Source organism: Heterodontus francisci, chromosome 10 (assembly GCF_036365525.1).
Source record: "Heterodontus francisci isolate sHetFra1 chromosome 10, sHetFra1.hap1, whole genome shotgun sequence".
NCBI classification, from domain to species: Eukaryota; Metazoa; Chordata; class Chondrichthyes; order Heterodontiformes; family Heterodontidae; genus Heterodontus; species Heterodontus francisci.
Genome location: NC_090380.1, coordinates 47,258,622 through 47,275,876, shown reverse-complemented (window position 1 = coordinate 47,275,876; position 17,255 = coordinate 47,258,622). Strand labels below are relative to the sequence as shown.

The following is a 17,255-nucleotide window of genomic DNA, read 5'->3' as shown; positions in this document are numbered from 1 at the left end:
TACCATGAGACACAACAGCTGACCAATCAGCAACAAGAACAATAGCATGTACAGGCCTATCATGGAACACAATTAGCAGACCAATAGCAGCAAGAACAAGAACACATAATGACCTTATCAGCAGTATGATCTCACCCACATTCCCATTCTCCACCATTTCCACCTGTTCCAGTTATTCCACCAGACGACAGGCAGAATACACTGCCCAAAACATTGAGGCCTGCCAGTTTTTTTATTTATTTATTTATTTAGAGATACAGCACTGAAACAGGCCCTTCAGCCCACCGAGTCTGTGCCGACCAACAACCACCCATTTATACTAAGCCTACATTAATCCCATATTCTCTACCACATCCCCACCATTCTCCTACCACTAGGGGCAATTTACAATGGCCAATTTACCTATCAACCTGCAAGTCTTTGGATGTGGGAGGAAACCCACGCAGACACAGGGAGAACTTGCAAACTCCGCACAGGCAGTACCCAGAACTGAACCCTGGTCACTGGAGCTGTGATGCTGCGGTGCTAACCACTGCGCCACTGTTCTTCTAAGAACTCATTTTTCAAGGAAACAACTGCTCTTTTCAGAGCAAATTCACAAGGTGTAAAACTGTAAAATTATCTTACTCAACATTAGGAAACAATTTTTTTATGCCAGTTTTCTTTTATTCCCTTTTCAAGATATTGACTTCTTGCTGGAGTCTAGTTTCAGGGCACTAGTTTCTTTCCAGCATCTCATCCAACATTAATGTGTGAGCTTTGACAGTGAGGGCTGGCATTATGTACTATCAGACAACGCATCAAAACCAAGTCAGTCCTATTTCCACCATATGCACCTCTAGCAGCAGTCACTGGATAATGATCAGGAATCAGATACCTGGACAACGTTCCCCTTCCTCACCCAAAAATAAACTGTCACCGCCCCCCACAACACTGCGCTAAATTAACAGACATGAGACTGACCAAGAGAACTTCCCAGCCTGTCTGACCCCATTCCTCATTGTGTAAGCCTGTTAAACCATCAGCAGAATAAATTAAAATAAAATTATGTGTTATGTAAAAGGATGTAACATTAGGAAAGGAAAGAAAACAGCAAAAACTAAACAAGTTTGCAACTGAGAGTTAAAAGAATCAGAAGGCTGCAATAGAAAGTGAAGTGAAGGTCAAGGGAAAGCATAGGCCTTGGTTAGCAGAGAAAGAGAAGCTGTGAAAGAGAAAAGAAGAAACTAACATTGGATCAAAGCACCAAGGTTAAATCTCTAAGAATGGAGTACGAGACAATTTAGAGCATTGACAGCTGACTTTAATTGGAGTTTCAACTCTTGGGCTCGGAAAATCAATGTAGTTGAGTCTTTATATAACAAAAGATAACAGTGAATGGAAAAAAGCAGCGTATTACTTTTGAACTCTTAAAAAAACTTACAATCTGCTGCAAGAGTTGAAATGTTAGTTAAATGGAGATTTATATAACTACAGCCAGAAGTTTCTCTCCAGTTACTTTGATTCATGCAAAGGGTACTCACTGTCCTTGACACAGGCTTTTGCTTTTCCAACTGAATGAATTCTACATTTTGTGTTCAGTCATGATTTAGAAAAGAACTAGATAACACATGCATCCATTCCTCTGAGGAACTTGGAATACTACTTGTACTTTGTGAAAAACAGTTTTGCAATTCTCAAAAGATGAATTGCTTTTATTATTTGGTAACATTTTGGTTAGAGAGATACAATTCCAAACGTTTGAAACTTTTACTGACTGAAAGATGGGCTTTTAGCATGATTAAGCATATCCAGTTTGATCACTTACGTGAGTGCAACTGTTTCTCTTCAGCCAGCAGAGCTTTAAGAACATGAGCAAAATGACTGGTAGAGGCCACGATATCAGCCCCTAAAGACTTAGGCACCTCTTCTTTCTGTTTTAACTCAGCTCCTTGTTCTGTCAGTTTATGTACCAAAGGTTGCATTGCTGTCAATCGCGAGATTTCCTCCTGAAAAGTTTACACAAAAACAAATTTTACTTTGTCAATATCAGGATATGAATATTTTTGAAAGCTCCAAGTTTTATATTGCATGGGGATCGCCTAACACACATATGAAAGTCATAACTGGCCAGCTTCTCTGGAGCATTTAAACCCAGCAACCTTGAGCTTTCATTGGTTGTCCAGCAAGATTTAATGTTGACTAATCAGGAGTTTAAATGTTCAATGCTAATTTATACAGCAAGATGATAGATGCTCAAATTAGAACGTAAAGCAGTGACTCTGGGAGGGCTGAGCAAAATAATGAATTGGGAGAGATCACTAGGCTTTCACCAACAACTTAGGTTTAAGTCCAGGCAGGACTGAATGAATACATATTTTCTCTCATTGTTGTCATAGCTCTTAACTTAATTGAGTCTGACAGTCTGAATCCAGTTCATAGTAAACATTAGTTCAAAGCACAAGTACGTATATAACTAAATGCTAACTTGCTTGGGAAAGCCATGAGGATGGTTAGCAGATGTGGAAAATACAGATGAATGCAGTAAAGAATGCTTTTCTGAGCGTGGCATTAAGGTACAATGGCAGGGCAGTCACATGTGAACTAGTGATGGCACCTAAGATGTACTAGATCAGATCAGGCTGAACTTGGTGGTGAGTGGGTGAAAATAGGAAAAATCCTTCATCCCTACTGATTTTATCATCCTTACCAACATAATCAACCACAAAATACCAGAAATACGAGCACTACTTACAGATGAAAGATTTTGACAGGGGATGTAGAAATCAAATTGAAAAGCTGTCAGGATATGCTGAGAATGACATACACACAGGGCAAGGTAAAATAGTTAAGAATGTAAGTGAGTGAGTGGGTGTTTGTGTTTATTTGTTCATGCACGCTCTTATCAAAGGGCGTCATCTGCACAAATTACTTAACAAATCTGTTTCTTTAATATTACACACAAAGTTAGACTGAAACATTTCATCATCATTTCTGCATGATGTTATCTCCTTTTCCAAACAAATAAAGGTGTCAAATGCTGTTTCATAAAGACAGACGTTTTTAACATTGGAGACTGTACTTTGTTTGAACATGGTACCGAACAAGTGGAAGACACTTGCAAAATTTGGTAAAATTCTGGTGTAGGATTTTTAATACTGCGGAAATACATCACTTCTTATATCCATATCCATCAGATGTGACATGCTTCAATAATCCCCATTTGCTACACATGCAGAGTGTCTGACCTGGGACAGTCTGCAATTATGTTTGATTAAAATCTGAAGAATTATTATTTTAATAGGGTGGCAAGACCACTGAAATGGCATTGTCATTCAACAAAGTGAAAGGTGGTTTTTCTATAAATCTTGATATGCACAATATAACAGAAAGCATCCAATTTGAACACTACCTGTACTTGCCTATCTTTCTTCTTTGGGCCTCCTTATCTCGAGAGACAATGGATACGCGCCTGGAGGTGGTCAGTGGTTTGTGAAGCAGCGCCTGGAGTGGCTATAAAGGCCAATTCTGGAGTGACAGGCTCTTCCACAGGTGCAGCAGAGAAATTTGTTTGTCTGGGCTGTTGCACAGTTGGCTCTCCCCTTGCGCCTCTGTCTTTTTTCCTGCCAACTACTAAGTCTCTTCGACTCGCCACAATTTAGCCCTGTCTTTATGGCTGCCCGCCAGCTCTGGCGAATGCTGGCAACTGACTCCCACGACTTGTGATCAATGTCACACGATTTCATGTCGTGTTTGCAGACGTCTTTATAGCGGAGACATGGACGGCCGGTGGGTCTGATACCAGTGGCGAGCTCGCTGTACAATGTGTCTTTGGGGATCCTGCCATCTTCCATGCGGCTCACATGGCCAAGCCATCTCAAGCGCCGCTGACTCAGTAGTGTGTATAAGCTGGGGGTGTTGGCCGCTTCAAGGACTTCTGTGTTGGAGATATAGTCCTGCCACCTGATGCCAAGTATTCTCCGAAGGCAGCGAAGATGGAATGAATTGAGACGTCGCTCTTGGCTGGCATACGTTGTCCAGGCCTCGCTGCCGTAGAGCAAGGTACTGAGGACACAGGCCTGATACACTCGGACTTTTGTGTTCCGTGTCAGTGCGCCATTTTCCCACACTCTCTTGGCCAGTCTGGACATAGCAGTGGAAGCCTTACCCATGCGCTTGTTGATTTCTGCATCTAGAGACAGGTTACTGGTGATAGTTGAGCCTAGGTAGGTGAACTCTTGAACCACTTCCAGAGCGTGTTCGCCAATATTGATGGATGGAGCATTTCTGACGTCCTGCCCCATGATGTTCGTTTTCTTGAGGCTGATGGTTAGGCCAAATTCATTGCAGGCAGCCGCAAACCTGTCGATGAAACTCTGCAGGCACTCTTCAGTGTGAGATGTTAATGCAGCATCGTCAGCAAAGAGGAGTTCTCTGATGAGGACTTTCCGTACTTTGGACTTCGCTCTTAGACGGGCAAGGTTGAACAACCTGCCCCCTGATCTTGTGTGGAGGAAAATTCCTTCTTCAGAGGATTTGAACGCATGTGAAAGCAAGCTGGAACGTCAGAACTATGTGTCCTGGCCTGTCAGAAGAATTTACACAAATCAACGATTCTCAGAAGACCGCCATCATTAACAACGAGCTCAGTAGATTCAATGTGGACATTGCAGCACTTCAGGAGACTCGCCTCCCCGCGAGTGGCTCTCTAGCAGAGCAAGACTACACCTTCTTCTGGCAGGGCAGGGATCCTGAAGAACCAAGACAGCATGGAGTGGGCTTCGCCATCAGAAACTCCTTGCTCAGCATGATAGAGCCTCCCTCAAATGGCTCGGAACGCATACTGTCCATCCGACTGCTCACCACCTCTGGTCCAGTACACCTACTCAGCATCTATGCTCCAACACTCTGCTCCCCACCTGAAGCTAAAGACCAATTCTATGAACAACTCCATAACATCATTAGCAGCATCCCCAACACCAAACACCTATTCCTGCTGGGGGACTTTAATGCCAGGGTTGGGGCCGACCATGACTCATGGCCCTCCTGCCTTGGGCGCTATGGCGTTGGAAGGATGAATGAGAACGGGCAGAGACTGCTTGAGTTGTGTACCTATCATAACCTCTGCATCACCAATTCGTTCTTTCACACTAAACCCTGTCACCAGGTTTCATGGAGGCACCCAAGATCGCGTCGTTGGCACCAGCTAGACCTCATTGTCACAAGGCGAGCCGCCTTAAACAGTGTTCAAATCACACGCAGCTTCCACAGTGCGGACTGCGACACCGACCACTCCCTGGTGTGCAGCAAGGTTAGACTCAGACCAAAGAAGTTGCATCATTCCAAGCAGAAGGGCCACCCGCGCATCAACACGAGCAGAATTTCTCACCCACAGCTGTTACAAAAATTTCTAAATTCACTTGTAACAGCCCTTCAAAACACTCCCACAGGGGATGCTGAGACCAAGTGGGCCCACATCAGAGACGCCATCTATGAGTCAGCTTTGACCACCTACGGCAAAAGTGCGAAGAGAAATGCAGACTGGTTTCAATCTCATAATGAAGAGCTGGAACCTGTCATAGCCGCTAAGCGCATTGCACTGTTGAACTACAAGAAAGCCCCCAGCGATTTAACATCCGCAGCACTTAAAGCAGCCAGAAGTACTGCACAAAGAACAGCTAGGCGTTGCGCAAACGACTACTGGCAACACCTATGCAGTCATATTCAGCTGGCCTCAGACACCGGAAACATCAGAGGAATGTATGATGGCATGAAGAGAGCTCTTGGGCCAACCATCAAGAAGATCGCCCCCCTCAAATCTAAATCGGGGGACATAATCACTGACCAACGCAAACAGATGGACTGCTGGGTTGAGCACTACCTAGAACTGTACTCCAGGGAGAATGCTGTCACTGAGACTGCCCTCAATGCAGCCCAGCCTCTACCAGTCATGGATGAGCTGGACATACAGCCAACCAAATCAGAACTCAGTGATGCCATTGATTCTCTAGCCAGTGGAAAAGCCCCTGGGAAGGACAGCATTACCCCTGAAATAATCAAGAGTGCCAAGCCTGCTATACTCTCAGCACTACATGAACTGCTATGCCTGTGCTGGGACGAGGGAGCAGTACCCCAGGACATGCGCGATGCCAATATCATCACCCTCTATAAAAACAAAGGTGACCGCGGTGACTGCAACAACTACCGTGGAATCTTCCTGCTCAGCATAGTGGGGAAAGTCTTTGCTCGAGTCGCTCTGAACAGGCTCCAGAAGCTGGCCGAGCGCGTCTACCCTGAGGCACAGTGTGGCTTTCGTGCAGAGAGATCGACCATTGACATGCTGTTCTCCCTTCGTCAGATACAGGAGAAATGCCGTGAACAACAGATGCCCCTCTACATTGCTTTCATTGATCTCACCAAAGCCTTTGACCTCGTCAGCAGACGTGGTCTCTTCAGACTACTAGAAAAGATCGGATGTCCACCAAAGATACTAAGTATCATCACCTCATTCCATGACAATATGAAAGGCACAATTCAACATGGTGGCTCCTCATCAGAGCCCTTTCCTATCCTGAGTGGTGTGAAACAGGGCTGTGTTCTCGCACCCACACTTTTTGGGATTTTCTTCTCCCTGCTGCTTTCACATGCGTTCAAATCCTCTGAAGAAGGAATTTTCCTCCATACAAGATCAGGGGGCAGGTTGTTCAACCTTGCCCGTCTAAGAGCGAAGTCCAAAGTACGGAAAGTCCTCATCAGGGAACTCCTCTTTGCTGACGATGCTGCTTTAACTTGCCTATCATTACATCTATAAAGGAAAACTTCAAAGGAAGATCATGGAACACTGTTTTTATACTCCTTCCAGTAATATATCAATTTTATCCCCATATTTATTTTATGTAAGAAATCCATTTGTTATTATTTGTTTTCCAGAACAAGTTGCTATTCTAAAGTACGTTCTGAGTTAAGGGAGTAGGAGGCAGGTTTCAGGAACAAGATGAACTTTTAATGGCTATACTGGAATGTAGGGCTGAAAAAAGCAACAGAGATATGTTGAGATGAAGCTACAGAAAAATTGTAAAGGGAGGTGAGAATGTTGAGCCATAACAGGCTATTTTAAATTTCAGTCATATTCACAAGGCTGGCGTTGCTGTCAGTGAGTTACATATTATCAGCTTGCCCAATGGAAAGGGTTTCAGGCATTCAGGAGCTCACCTAATGAATAATCATTTCAACACAAAGAAAAGGATTAGTAATTAGACAATCTTGTTTAACAAGCACCATGTTAGAATGAACACCTGTTTGAAGCAATTGGATAAATAGTAGAAAATAAGTCAGAGGTGGTATGGCAAAACTACACAGAATGCTGATCAGACCATATTCTGAATAATGCATCCAATTCTGGCCAGCAAGAAAAAGAGAGATGTTTAAACATAAGAGGCAGTGTAGAGAACAGCCAAGAAGTTTATGGGTAGTGTCAGGAATCTAAGTTATGTGGGAGCTGAAACTGAAGTTGGGAGATGAAAGGCAGAAAGGAGAGTTGTCATTTAAAATATGAGTGCTGAAGCATTGTACTTGCCAAAGGTCACTTGGCTAATAGGAATGCTTTTGATTGAAAATGCTTAGTAACCCTCCTTTCTCGCCATCATAACTCAGTCAGTACCTAAAATCAAACAATTTATCCTCTGAGCAATTTAATTAAAGAATTTCCATGTGTTTTTCTTGCACATTTACAGGGTGCAATCCATTCAACATATAATTCAAGAAACATCATCATATTTTACAAAGTTTTAGTGCAGCAAATTGCATTTCATTCCAATAATGTTAACTGCCCAGTTTTATTTATATTTATTTTCTCCTTAATCTCTCCAGGATACAGAGCATCCCAACAAGGCATGGGAGAAAAGCACCCGGGGATGCACTCCAACAGCCCAATTTTGGTGTTCTCCCACTTAGACTGGCCTCCACTAAGCAGCTATCCACATCATCACAAGTGAGATCAGGGACTCAATGCATGGGAAATTGTTAGCCCAAACTCACAGCCAAGTACAGCATCTCAGATAGCTGATGACATGGAGCCAATATTCTGCAATACAGCAAAATTCTTCAGTCTGCAGGCTTTCAAAGAGTTATTTTTTTTTTTAAATTACAGCTCCAATAGCATAATGTTGTTCCATGTGTACGAGCAAGTGTCACCATATCTTAATGTGAACTGTGGTTTCTCTGAGGCTTGTTTGAATATTGCCTCAAAACTCGAGGAAAACTTTTCATGACACTGTGCCTATTATCAGTGATATGCCATGTGCAGAGAGATGTTTCTGAACATGTGCAAAAAAAAACTGCTCTTCTAATTGTTGAATGTTCTAACCTTGCATTTCTCCAGTTGGATCTTTGCTGTATCTGACTCAGTGGCTGGTGGCTGTTGTGCTTTTAGCCAGTTCTCTGAAGAGATCACGGCTTGCTCAAGCTGCTGCAGCTGTGAAGAGACAGCAATAATCTTGCTCTGATACTGCAACCAGTCCATCCGCTCCACCAGTAGTTGACAAAATTCCTCCCAGCGGTTCTGGAGCTGTTCCAAAGCCTGTTTGATATCATCAGCAGATGAAATCCCCTCTGTAATTAAAAAAAGAAATGTGGGAGAATAGCCATTGGGTTTGGTGGTGTTTTATAAGCAAATCTGACAACAGCCTTTTTACAAACTGCAGGCAAACATACACTGAAGTTACTTATAGCACCAGAAGTAAAAATGCCAACTGAATTTTTAGCACATTCAGAGCTACAGATTGTTTATATCAGGGCTCTGTACATGAAGATATGAAAGATGTCAAAACTCTGGTGCGGCCGCACCTGGAGTATTGCATGCAGTTCTGGTCACCGCATTATAGGAAGGATGTGGAAGCTTTGGAAAGGGTGCAGAGGAGATTTACTAGGATGCTGCCTGGTATGGAGGGAAGGTCTTACGAGGAAAGGCTGAGGGACTTGAGGTTGTTTTCGTTAGAGAGAAGGAGGAGGAGAGGTGACTTAATAGAGACATATAAGATAATCAGAGGGTTAGCTAGGGTGGATAGTGAGAGTCTTTTTCCTCGGATGGTGATGGCAAACACGAGGGGACATAGCTTTAAGTTGAGGGGTGATAGATATAGGACAGATGTCAGAGGTAGTTTCTTTACTCAGAGAGTAGTAGGGGCGTGGAACGCCCTGCCTGCAACAGTAGTAGACTCTCCAACTTTAAGGGCATTTAAGTGGTCATTGGATAGACATATGGATGAAAATGTAATAGTGTAGGTCAGATGGTTTCACAGGTCGGCGCAACATCGAGGGCCGAAGGGCCTGTACTGCACTGTAATGTTCTATGTTCTATGTTGAATGGAGTGTCTGAAGAGGTCATTGAAAAAAATAGAATTTGTGCTTTGCTAGGTTAACTAAAGTAAAACCACATATGTAATCAATTGCTGCTTGCAAACATTACTTTTGGTTTGCTGTCTGATGCAGATATTCTATATTGTGTTCATAAAGTGTGGAAATGGTAGAAGATGAGATAGTGAGATAGGATCTGAAGTTCAAATTATATCCAATGTTGTTCCCATCGCAACCCACAGTGTGTAAACAAACACTTCTCATTTAGATTAACATAGAATAATCAAGTTGCTAAAATAACCATGTGAGTATTTAGTTAAGAATAAGGTTATTATAATTTATGAAATTAAATGCTGATGTACGAAGAGCAGTCAACAGAATGGAAAAAGTTACTCTGTAAATTATACAGAATTAACAATTTTTGTTTGTTGATTATAAAGTTAAGGTGTGTAATGAAAGATTTAGGAACATACCAATTTGACAGGTAGGTAAAGACCAGCTGGACCATCAAGCCTGCCCCATACCATGATGGCTGGAGCATCATGATTGACATTTCCCCCTCCCTTTTTCCTGCCCCCACCTCATAACCATAAAACTACACTTTTCGGGGAAGGCCCAACTGTTTTACTTATTTCATTCTGCCTCCAGCAACAGATTTTGTGCTTCATTGAATTGGACAGGAGAAAAACTGGGTGATTTTCCACAAAACACCCACATTTAAAAAAGCACTTCCGTAGCCTTGCATGGCATAATTCACACCAACCCACCCTCCAGATTTTCAGAATATCTTGCAGGTGTGCTCCCAACCTGAGGCACTGGAACCACAAGGTTCAAAGGCGCGTGATATTTCCTGCGCAGAGCTTTATAAGTGTAGGTGCTGTATTTTAAACCTCCACATGCACTTTCATTTCTGAGGAGAAAGCTTCCTTTGGACTGTTATTGCTACAAGTCTTCAAGGACTAAGTTAACAATTGCCAAAGGGAGGGAGGACTGCTTCCTTTAGTGAGAGATACTGATAAGGTACTATCTGCAAAGGAAGAATGTCATTTTTGAATCTGAATGACATCCAGTATGGTCTTGGAAGAGCTACAGGTGAGACACCATTGAATGGTCAACGCAGTGTCTCCATTCTGGAGAGATCATTGCTCCAATGAAAAATAAATTCAACAACTGCACCAAGTTGGCCACATAATCAAGTGCTCTATTTGTTTATTTATAGTGGTCTGCAATAGGATGCCTGGAATGCGCACAGATACCTTCCCCTTAGTCAGCTGCCCACATATTTAGGATGCTTTATCATTTGACATACCTTGACTGTCTACCATTAGCACAAGTCAACCCATATTCATGCACGAAGCTCTCATCATCCCTGGAACGTTTTTTTTTAACTGTTGGCCATTAGGCCCAGTATCTTGTTTAGGGAAGAGCTGTAGTCAATTACCTAGGTCTGATAGGCTTCAGAAAACAGTCAGCATTTTATTTTCATTTTTTCACTGAAGGTCAAAAAATGCTGTAATAGATGATGGAAGCTAAAAACTGGAGACCCCAACCCCACCACTCTAGAAAAGTAGTCTTTGGATGTAGATGTTGAAAAACTCACCCTGGATAAATACTTCATATCAAAACTTGCTGAAAGTGTTCCAAGAAGTGGCTTGCAGATTCCTCAATTAATACTTTTCTTGTTAGCAGTTTCTGTGAGACCGTCTGAGAAGCAGGAGCAAGGCTAAAGGCAGACAGTCCATCTGCTACACATCACACTGCATTACTCGCTCCACCTGTTATTTTCATCAGTGTAAGAATATCCAATCCAGGGGATGATTTAGAGTTAGAACAGGCCTAACTGGATGAATCTCACAGCACAAGTGAAGATGGAGCACCTCGAAGAAGGGCACAGGTGAGCTACAGGCTGCCCTCAAGACAATGAGTTCCATGTTTGATACAATGCAGGATCTGACTACAAAAAAAGGTGCACACCATCAATTTACTGAGTCTTTTGAGAGGGTGCAAATGACACTGCACAGAACGATAGCCAAGTTGAAGAATTCCACTGGCCGCATCTGCACGGTCATTTGTGACCAAATGGCAGATTTGCAGTTCACCCTGGTGTACGTGACACTTTCAGGGGGATCTGCAGGGAAGCTCCTATTACCAAGGTCTAAAATGCAACCATGGACTCCCTCAGGAGCACTGTAACTCTAGTGAGCTCTGATCTCAGCAAGTCTGTTCCTATCGGACGTCCCATGCTGCAAGAGCATATGAACTGGCATAACACATGACAACCAGAATCTCATAGCAAGTCTGTGGTCTGCCCCCACACAGATGGTCAAACATGCAGAGGGAATACCCATCATCAAGGGCATGGCAGGAGAAGGCAAAGATGAGCAATGTGCCACTTTTAATGATTCATCATTCTCGGCACAAAGTCCGACTGAAAGGACTGAACCTGAGTTAGGTGAGAAGGGTCAAACAATCACAGAAGCTCAAGTGGTGGTAGCAGTTACATGGGCTTCTGATGACCCTGTTGAAAGATTCAAGGAGTCATTTCGCCGCCACCACCACCCCCCCCACCCACACCACCAGTACAAAAATCTCTCTGGGACAAGTAGCAACCAGTCACCTCATTTCCTTTGCTCACTCAAGTAGCAATTCGAAAAAAACCACTAAATCAGGTAGTATGAGGCCCTCAATTTCCAATGTCACTAAAGGGAAGCAGCCGGTAAAACAAAGAATGATCAATCAAAGCACCACAATAAATCAATCATAGTCAACTGAGATATTTGTGAATTTTTGTAGGGTTCCTGTCCTTTACGTTGAAGTATATATTTTGTTGTAAATTCATAGTGGATGAGGAATAATGAGGATTCAGCATATTTTCGGTTAGTGTTTCAGACTGGCGAAACTGATCTCTGAATGCTTGTTGGGGTGGGGGTTATTCTGATCATTTAAGTTAAATGGTTTAAGATTAATCTAATCTTTATCTCAATTCATGAGTACTTTCCTGCTCTGATTGTTGGCAATTTGCTGACCTTGCTTCTCGGCCTTGTTTAACTGCTGCCCCTTCCTGAGCCTGTTGCAAAGCAATACATCCCTGAAACATAAAATTAGCAAGCAGAAAAATCATCTTCTTTTGGAAGCCTTGGTGAGTCCGTTCGGTCAGATGCTCCCTAATCGATATTTGCAGTGAAACCTTTGCTTTAGCAATCAATTGTGCGTGTGATTTGGGACCTGGTCCCAAAATGAGCCTTATTGAATCCTTTTTCTGCGACTGTTTGTGTTTTGCTGGAGCTTTAGTAGGTATCGCAACTCTGTCAGAAGTTAATAAAGGAGGACCAACAGTCTGTGGAACAAGAGTAGCATTTTAAAAAGTGCCCCAGTGACCTGTCTATTTGGCAGATGTCCCCTGTGCACTCTGAAAGGAGTGAGTAGTAAAGAAATTTAACACTTTAGTAGCTTACTGCCGCAAAACAGAGCAGTACAAGTCATAGAGAGATACAGCACTGAAACAGGCCCTTCGGCCCATCGAGTCTGTGCCGACCATCAACCACCCATTTATATTCATCCTACATTAATCCCATGTCCCCTACCGCATCCCCACCTTCCCTCAATTCTCCTACCACCTACCTACACTAGGGGCAATTTACAATGGCCAATTTACCTATCAACCTGCAAGTCTTTGGCTGTGGGAGGAAACTGGAGCACTCAGCGGAAACCCACGCGGTCACAGGGAGAACTTGCAAACGCTGCACAGGTAGTACCCAGAACCGAACCCGGGTCACTGGAGCTGTGAGGCTGCGGTCCTGGAGGCAGTTTGTAGATTTATTCGAGATGATACAAAAATAAGCAGCAAGCTCAGCAAACTCAAATCCAAAATCAAGGAGTACATCATTAATTGCTTCCAGTAGATGCTGTGCCAGCTAGTTTGTCCCCTGCTCTGAGCTTTTATGGCACACCTGAACAATGTTTTGCCAGTAGTACAAACCAACACAATTTACTGAACCCACTGGACATGCCCACAGGACAACTTCCTAAAAACAATTAATTATTCATACACACATCCAGTGGAAAACCTGGGGCTGATGCAAAACTGAGCAAAGCAAAATTCCCATTGCACGGGAGCAAAATTTCAACATCTAAAGTTTCTTCCGAGGCAACGTGCTTAGAAACAGATGGTTTTCCAATTATGTGACCTTGAGATCTTGAGATGATATTTGGGTTGTTGGCTGTGCTGACTACTTTTTTTTAAATTCATGGAATTTGAGCATTGCTGGCAAGGTCAGCATTTATTGCCCATCCTGAATTGCCCTTGAGAAGGTGGTGGTGAGCTGCCTTCTTGAACCGCTGCAGTCCGTGTGATGTAGGTATGCCCACAATGCTGCTAGGAAGGGATTATGATCCTGTGACAGTGGAGAAATGGTGATATAATTCCAAGTCAGAATGGTGTGTGACTTGGAGGGGAGCTTGCAGGTGGTGGTGTTCCCTTGTGTCTGCTGCCCTTGTCCTTCTAGATGGTAGAGGTCATGGGTTCAGAAGGTGCTGTCGAAGGATCCTTGGTGAGTTGCTGCAGTGCATCTTGGAGATGGTACACACTGCTGTCACTATGCACCAAATCCTGTTTGTTGACTGACTACCTTTGCATACTCTAGCTACAATCAGAAACGTCATTGGAGGAAATCATTCGTGTCCCTGTCTCCAAGAGACTTAGTGAGGCAGTGATGTACCTCTTAAGGAGCACTAAATTCAGCTAGAAGGCAGCTGCATCACCAAGCACTACTACCTTTTTTATGGACTCTAACTCAACCAATCTATCTTTCCCCACTCTGTAACCTATTTGTCTGCGGGGGGGGGGGGGGCGGGGGAGGGGTGTGTGTGTGTGTGTGTGTGTGTGTGTGTGTGTGTGAAGTTGATGCGTTGTTTAATATTTTATTAGTTTGGTTTAGGTACAACAAAGTTAACCTCTTTCTTTGTTATCTTAAGAAAGCCTGTCCGATTAATTACTTACTTGCTGTGATCATAACCAGAACCAAACACGTACTGAATTGGCCAGTACATCCACTTGAAGAAAGAATGAAACTTGTTGTGGTCCAACAAGAAGAGGGAAGCCCTTCGACCCCTCCTTACTTGACCGTAACACATGGATGAGAGTTTCAGCAGCAGAAGAGCTAAGGCAGGGTGGAGTCAAGCGATGTTACAGAGATAGAAATATATAAAGTCTTAGTGAGGGCGGGACATGCAGCTGAAAGCTCATCTTGGAGCCAAAAATAACACCAAGGTTGTGAACAGTCTGGTTCAGCCTCAGACAGTTGTTAGGGAGAGGGATGAAGTTGGTGGGAAGAGAGCAGAGTTTGTGGCGAGACAATGGCTTCAGTCTTTCCAACATTTAATTGGAGAAAATTTCTGCTCATCCAGTACTGAATGTCGGACAAGCAGTGATGGGGTTGAGAGAGCTGGTGGTGAGGTAAAGCTGGGTGTCATCAGCATACTTATGGAAACTGACATTGTGTTTTCGGACAATGTTGCTGAAGGGAAGCATGTTAATGAGAAAAAGGAGGGAGTCAAGAATAGATCTTTGGGGGGGGGGGGGGGGAACACCAGAGGTAACTGTCCGGAAATGGGAAGAGAAGCCATTGATGGTGATTCTCTAGCTACAACTAGACAGATAAGCATGGAACCAGGTGAGAGCAGTCCCACCCAGCTGGATGCCGTAGGAGGATAGTGTGGGCAACGGTGTCAAGGCTGCAGACTTTTAATAGGAGATCCATCTAAATGTGTTGTCAATTCTGGTTATATTTAATATTATGCCCTTTGGAAAATTAAATATGAAAATTGTTCATATGCATGGTTGTATAATACGTAAATATACCTGTATCTTGCATGTTCTAAAGGATTTGAACTCTCACATTGAAACTGGAGGGAGATAACCATAGATATCATAGAATCATAGTACAACGGAGAAAGAGGCCATTTGACCCATCACAGCTGCACCAGCTCTTTGAAAGAGCAGTTGTGATTAGTCCAGCACCCACTACTTTTGTCTGTAACTCAACTCAGTTCCTTGTCCTCAAATTCCTTTTCAACTCCCTTTTAAAATTAATTATGGAATTAGCTCAAACCAACTTTTCAGGTAGAATATTCCAGATTCTGCCAACTTTCAGTGAAAAAATTTTTCCTCATCTCCCCTCCAGATCTTTGGCCAATGATTTTAAATCTATGACCTCTGATTATTGAATCACTCGACAGAGGGAATAGTTTTTCTCTATTTATTCTATCAAAACCTCTCATCATCTTGAAAATCTCTATTAGATCACCTCTTAACCTTCTCTGTTCCGAGGAGAACAGTCTTAACTTTTGCAACCTCTCCTGAAGTCACTCATCCCTAGTAACATTCTGGTAAAACTCCTCTGTACTCTTTCTAAGGTCTTTACATCTTTCCTGATTCATGGTGCCCAGAATTGTCCACACTATTCCAGCTAGGCCTAACATTATCTCTTTGCTTTTATATTCTATTTGTAAACCCAAGTAACCCTTATGCTTTTTTTAACCAACTTATCAACTTGCCCTACCACCTTCAAGGATTTGTGTATATGGACACCAAGGTCTCTCTGTTCACCTACACTTTTGAAAATTATGCCATTTATAGTATACTATCTCTCCACATTAGTCCTCCCAAAGTGCATTGCTTCACACTTCTCCACATTGAATTCTATCTGCCACACTTCTGCCAATTTCACTATCCTGTCTATCTCATCCTGAAGTCTACAACAATCTTAAATCACTATCTACTGCGTTGCCAAGTTTCCAGATCTATGTCAAGGAACCAACTAGGGAACAGCTATTTTGGATCTAGTATTGTGCAATGAGAAAGGTTTAATTAATAGCCTCGTAGTAAAGGGCCTCTCGAGAAGAGTGACCATAATAGAACCTTAGAAAAAGTACAGCATTCAGCCCATTGTGGCTGCGCCAGCCGAATAAACTATCCACCCAAACTAATCCCACCTTCCAGCACCTGATCCATAGCCCTGCAGGTTACAGCACCTCAGGTACATGTCCAGGTACCTTTTAAAAGAATTGAGGTTCTCTGCCTCCACCACCATTCCTGGCAGCAAATTACAGACACCACCCTCTGGGTGAAAAGGTTTCCTCTCATATCCCCTCTAATCCTTCTACCAATCACCTTAAATCTGTGCCCCCAGTAACTGACCTCCCTGACAGGGAAAACAGGTCCTTCCGGTCCACTCTATCTAGGCCCCTCATAATTTTGTATACCTCAATCAGGTCACTCCTCAGCCTCCTCAGTTCCAGGGTAAACAACCCTAGCCTATCCAATCTTTCCTCATAGCTGCAACCTTCAAGCCCTGCGACATTCTTGTAAATCTCCTCTATACTGTCTCCAGAGCAATTATGTCCTTTCTGTAACGTGATGATCGGAACTGTACGCAATATTCCAGCTGTGACCTAACCAATACTCTATACAGTTCCAGTATCGCAACCCTTCTTTTGTACTCTATACCTCGGCCAATAAGGGAAAGCATTATGCCTTCTTCACCACCCTATCCATCTGTCCTGCCACCGTCAGAGACCTGTGGACATGCACTCCACGGCCTGTCACTTCTACTACCCGTCTCAATATCCTCCTATTTTTTGTATATTCCCTCACTTTATTTTCCCTCCCCAAATGCAATACCTCACACTTCTCCAGACAGTATTCCATTTGCCACTTTTCCGCCCACTCAACCATAACATTGATATCACTCTGCAGTCCACGGCTTTGCTCCTCACTATCAACTACACAGCCAATTTTTGTGTCATCAACAAATTTCCTAATCATGCCACCCACATTTAAGTCCAAATCATTAATATATACCACAAACAGCAAGGCACCGAACACTGAGCCCTGTGGAACAGCACTGGAAACCGCTTTCCAT

At 43.2% G+C, this 17,255-nt stretch overlaps 1 protein-coding gene across 7 annotated transcripts in view; it reads right to left on the bottom strand.

Annotated features, from left to right (window-relative positions):
- The window catches only part of dmd (dystrophin), a 1,950,296-nt gene that overhangs the window by 1,265,871 nt on the left and 667,170 nt on the right, over positions 1 to 17,255 (bottom strand). For all 7 annotated transcript variants that reach the window (XM_068040560.1, XM_068040554.1, XM_068040555.1 and 4 more), the window contains 2 exons: positions 8,345 to 8,589; positions 1,808 to 1,988 (listed from right to left, as the gene is read on the bottom strand). In XM_068040560.1, the coding sequence (XP_067896661.1) occupies positions 1,808 to 1,988; positions 8,345 to 8,589 (426 nt within the window). The remainder of the gene's footprint in view (positions 1 to 1,807; positions 1,989 to 8,344; positions 8,590 to 17,255) is intronic.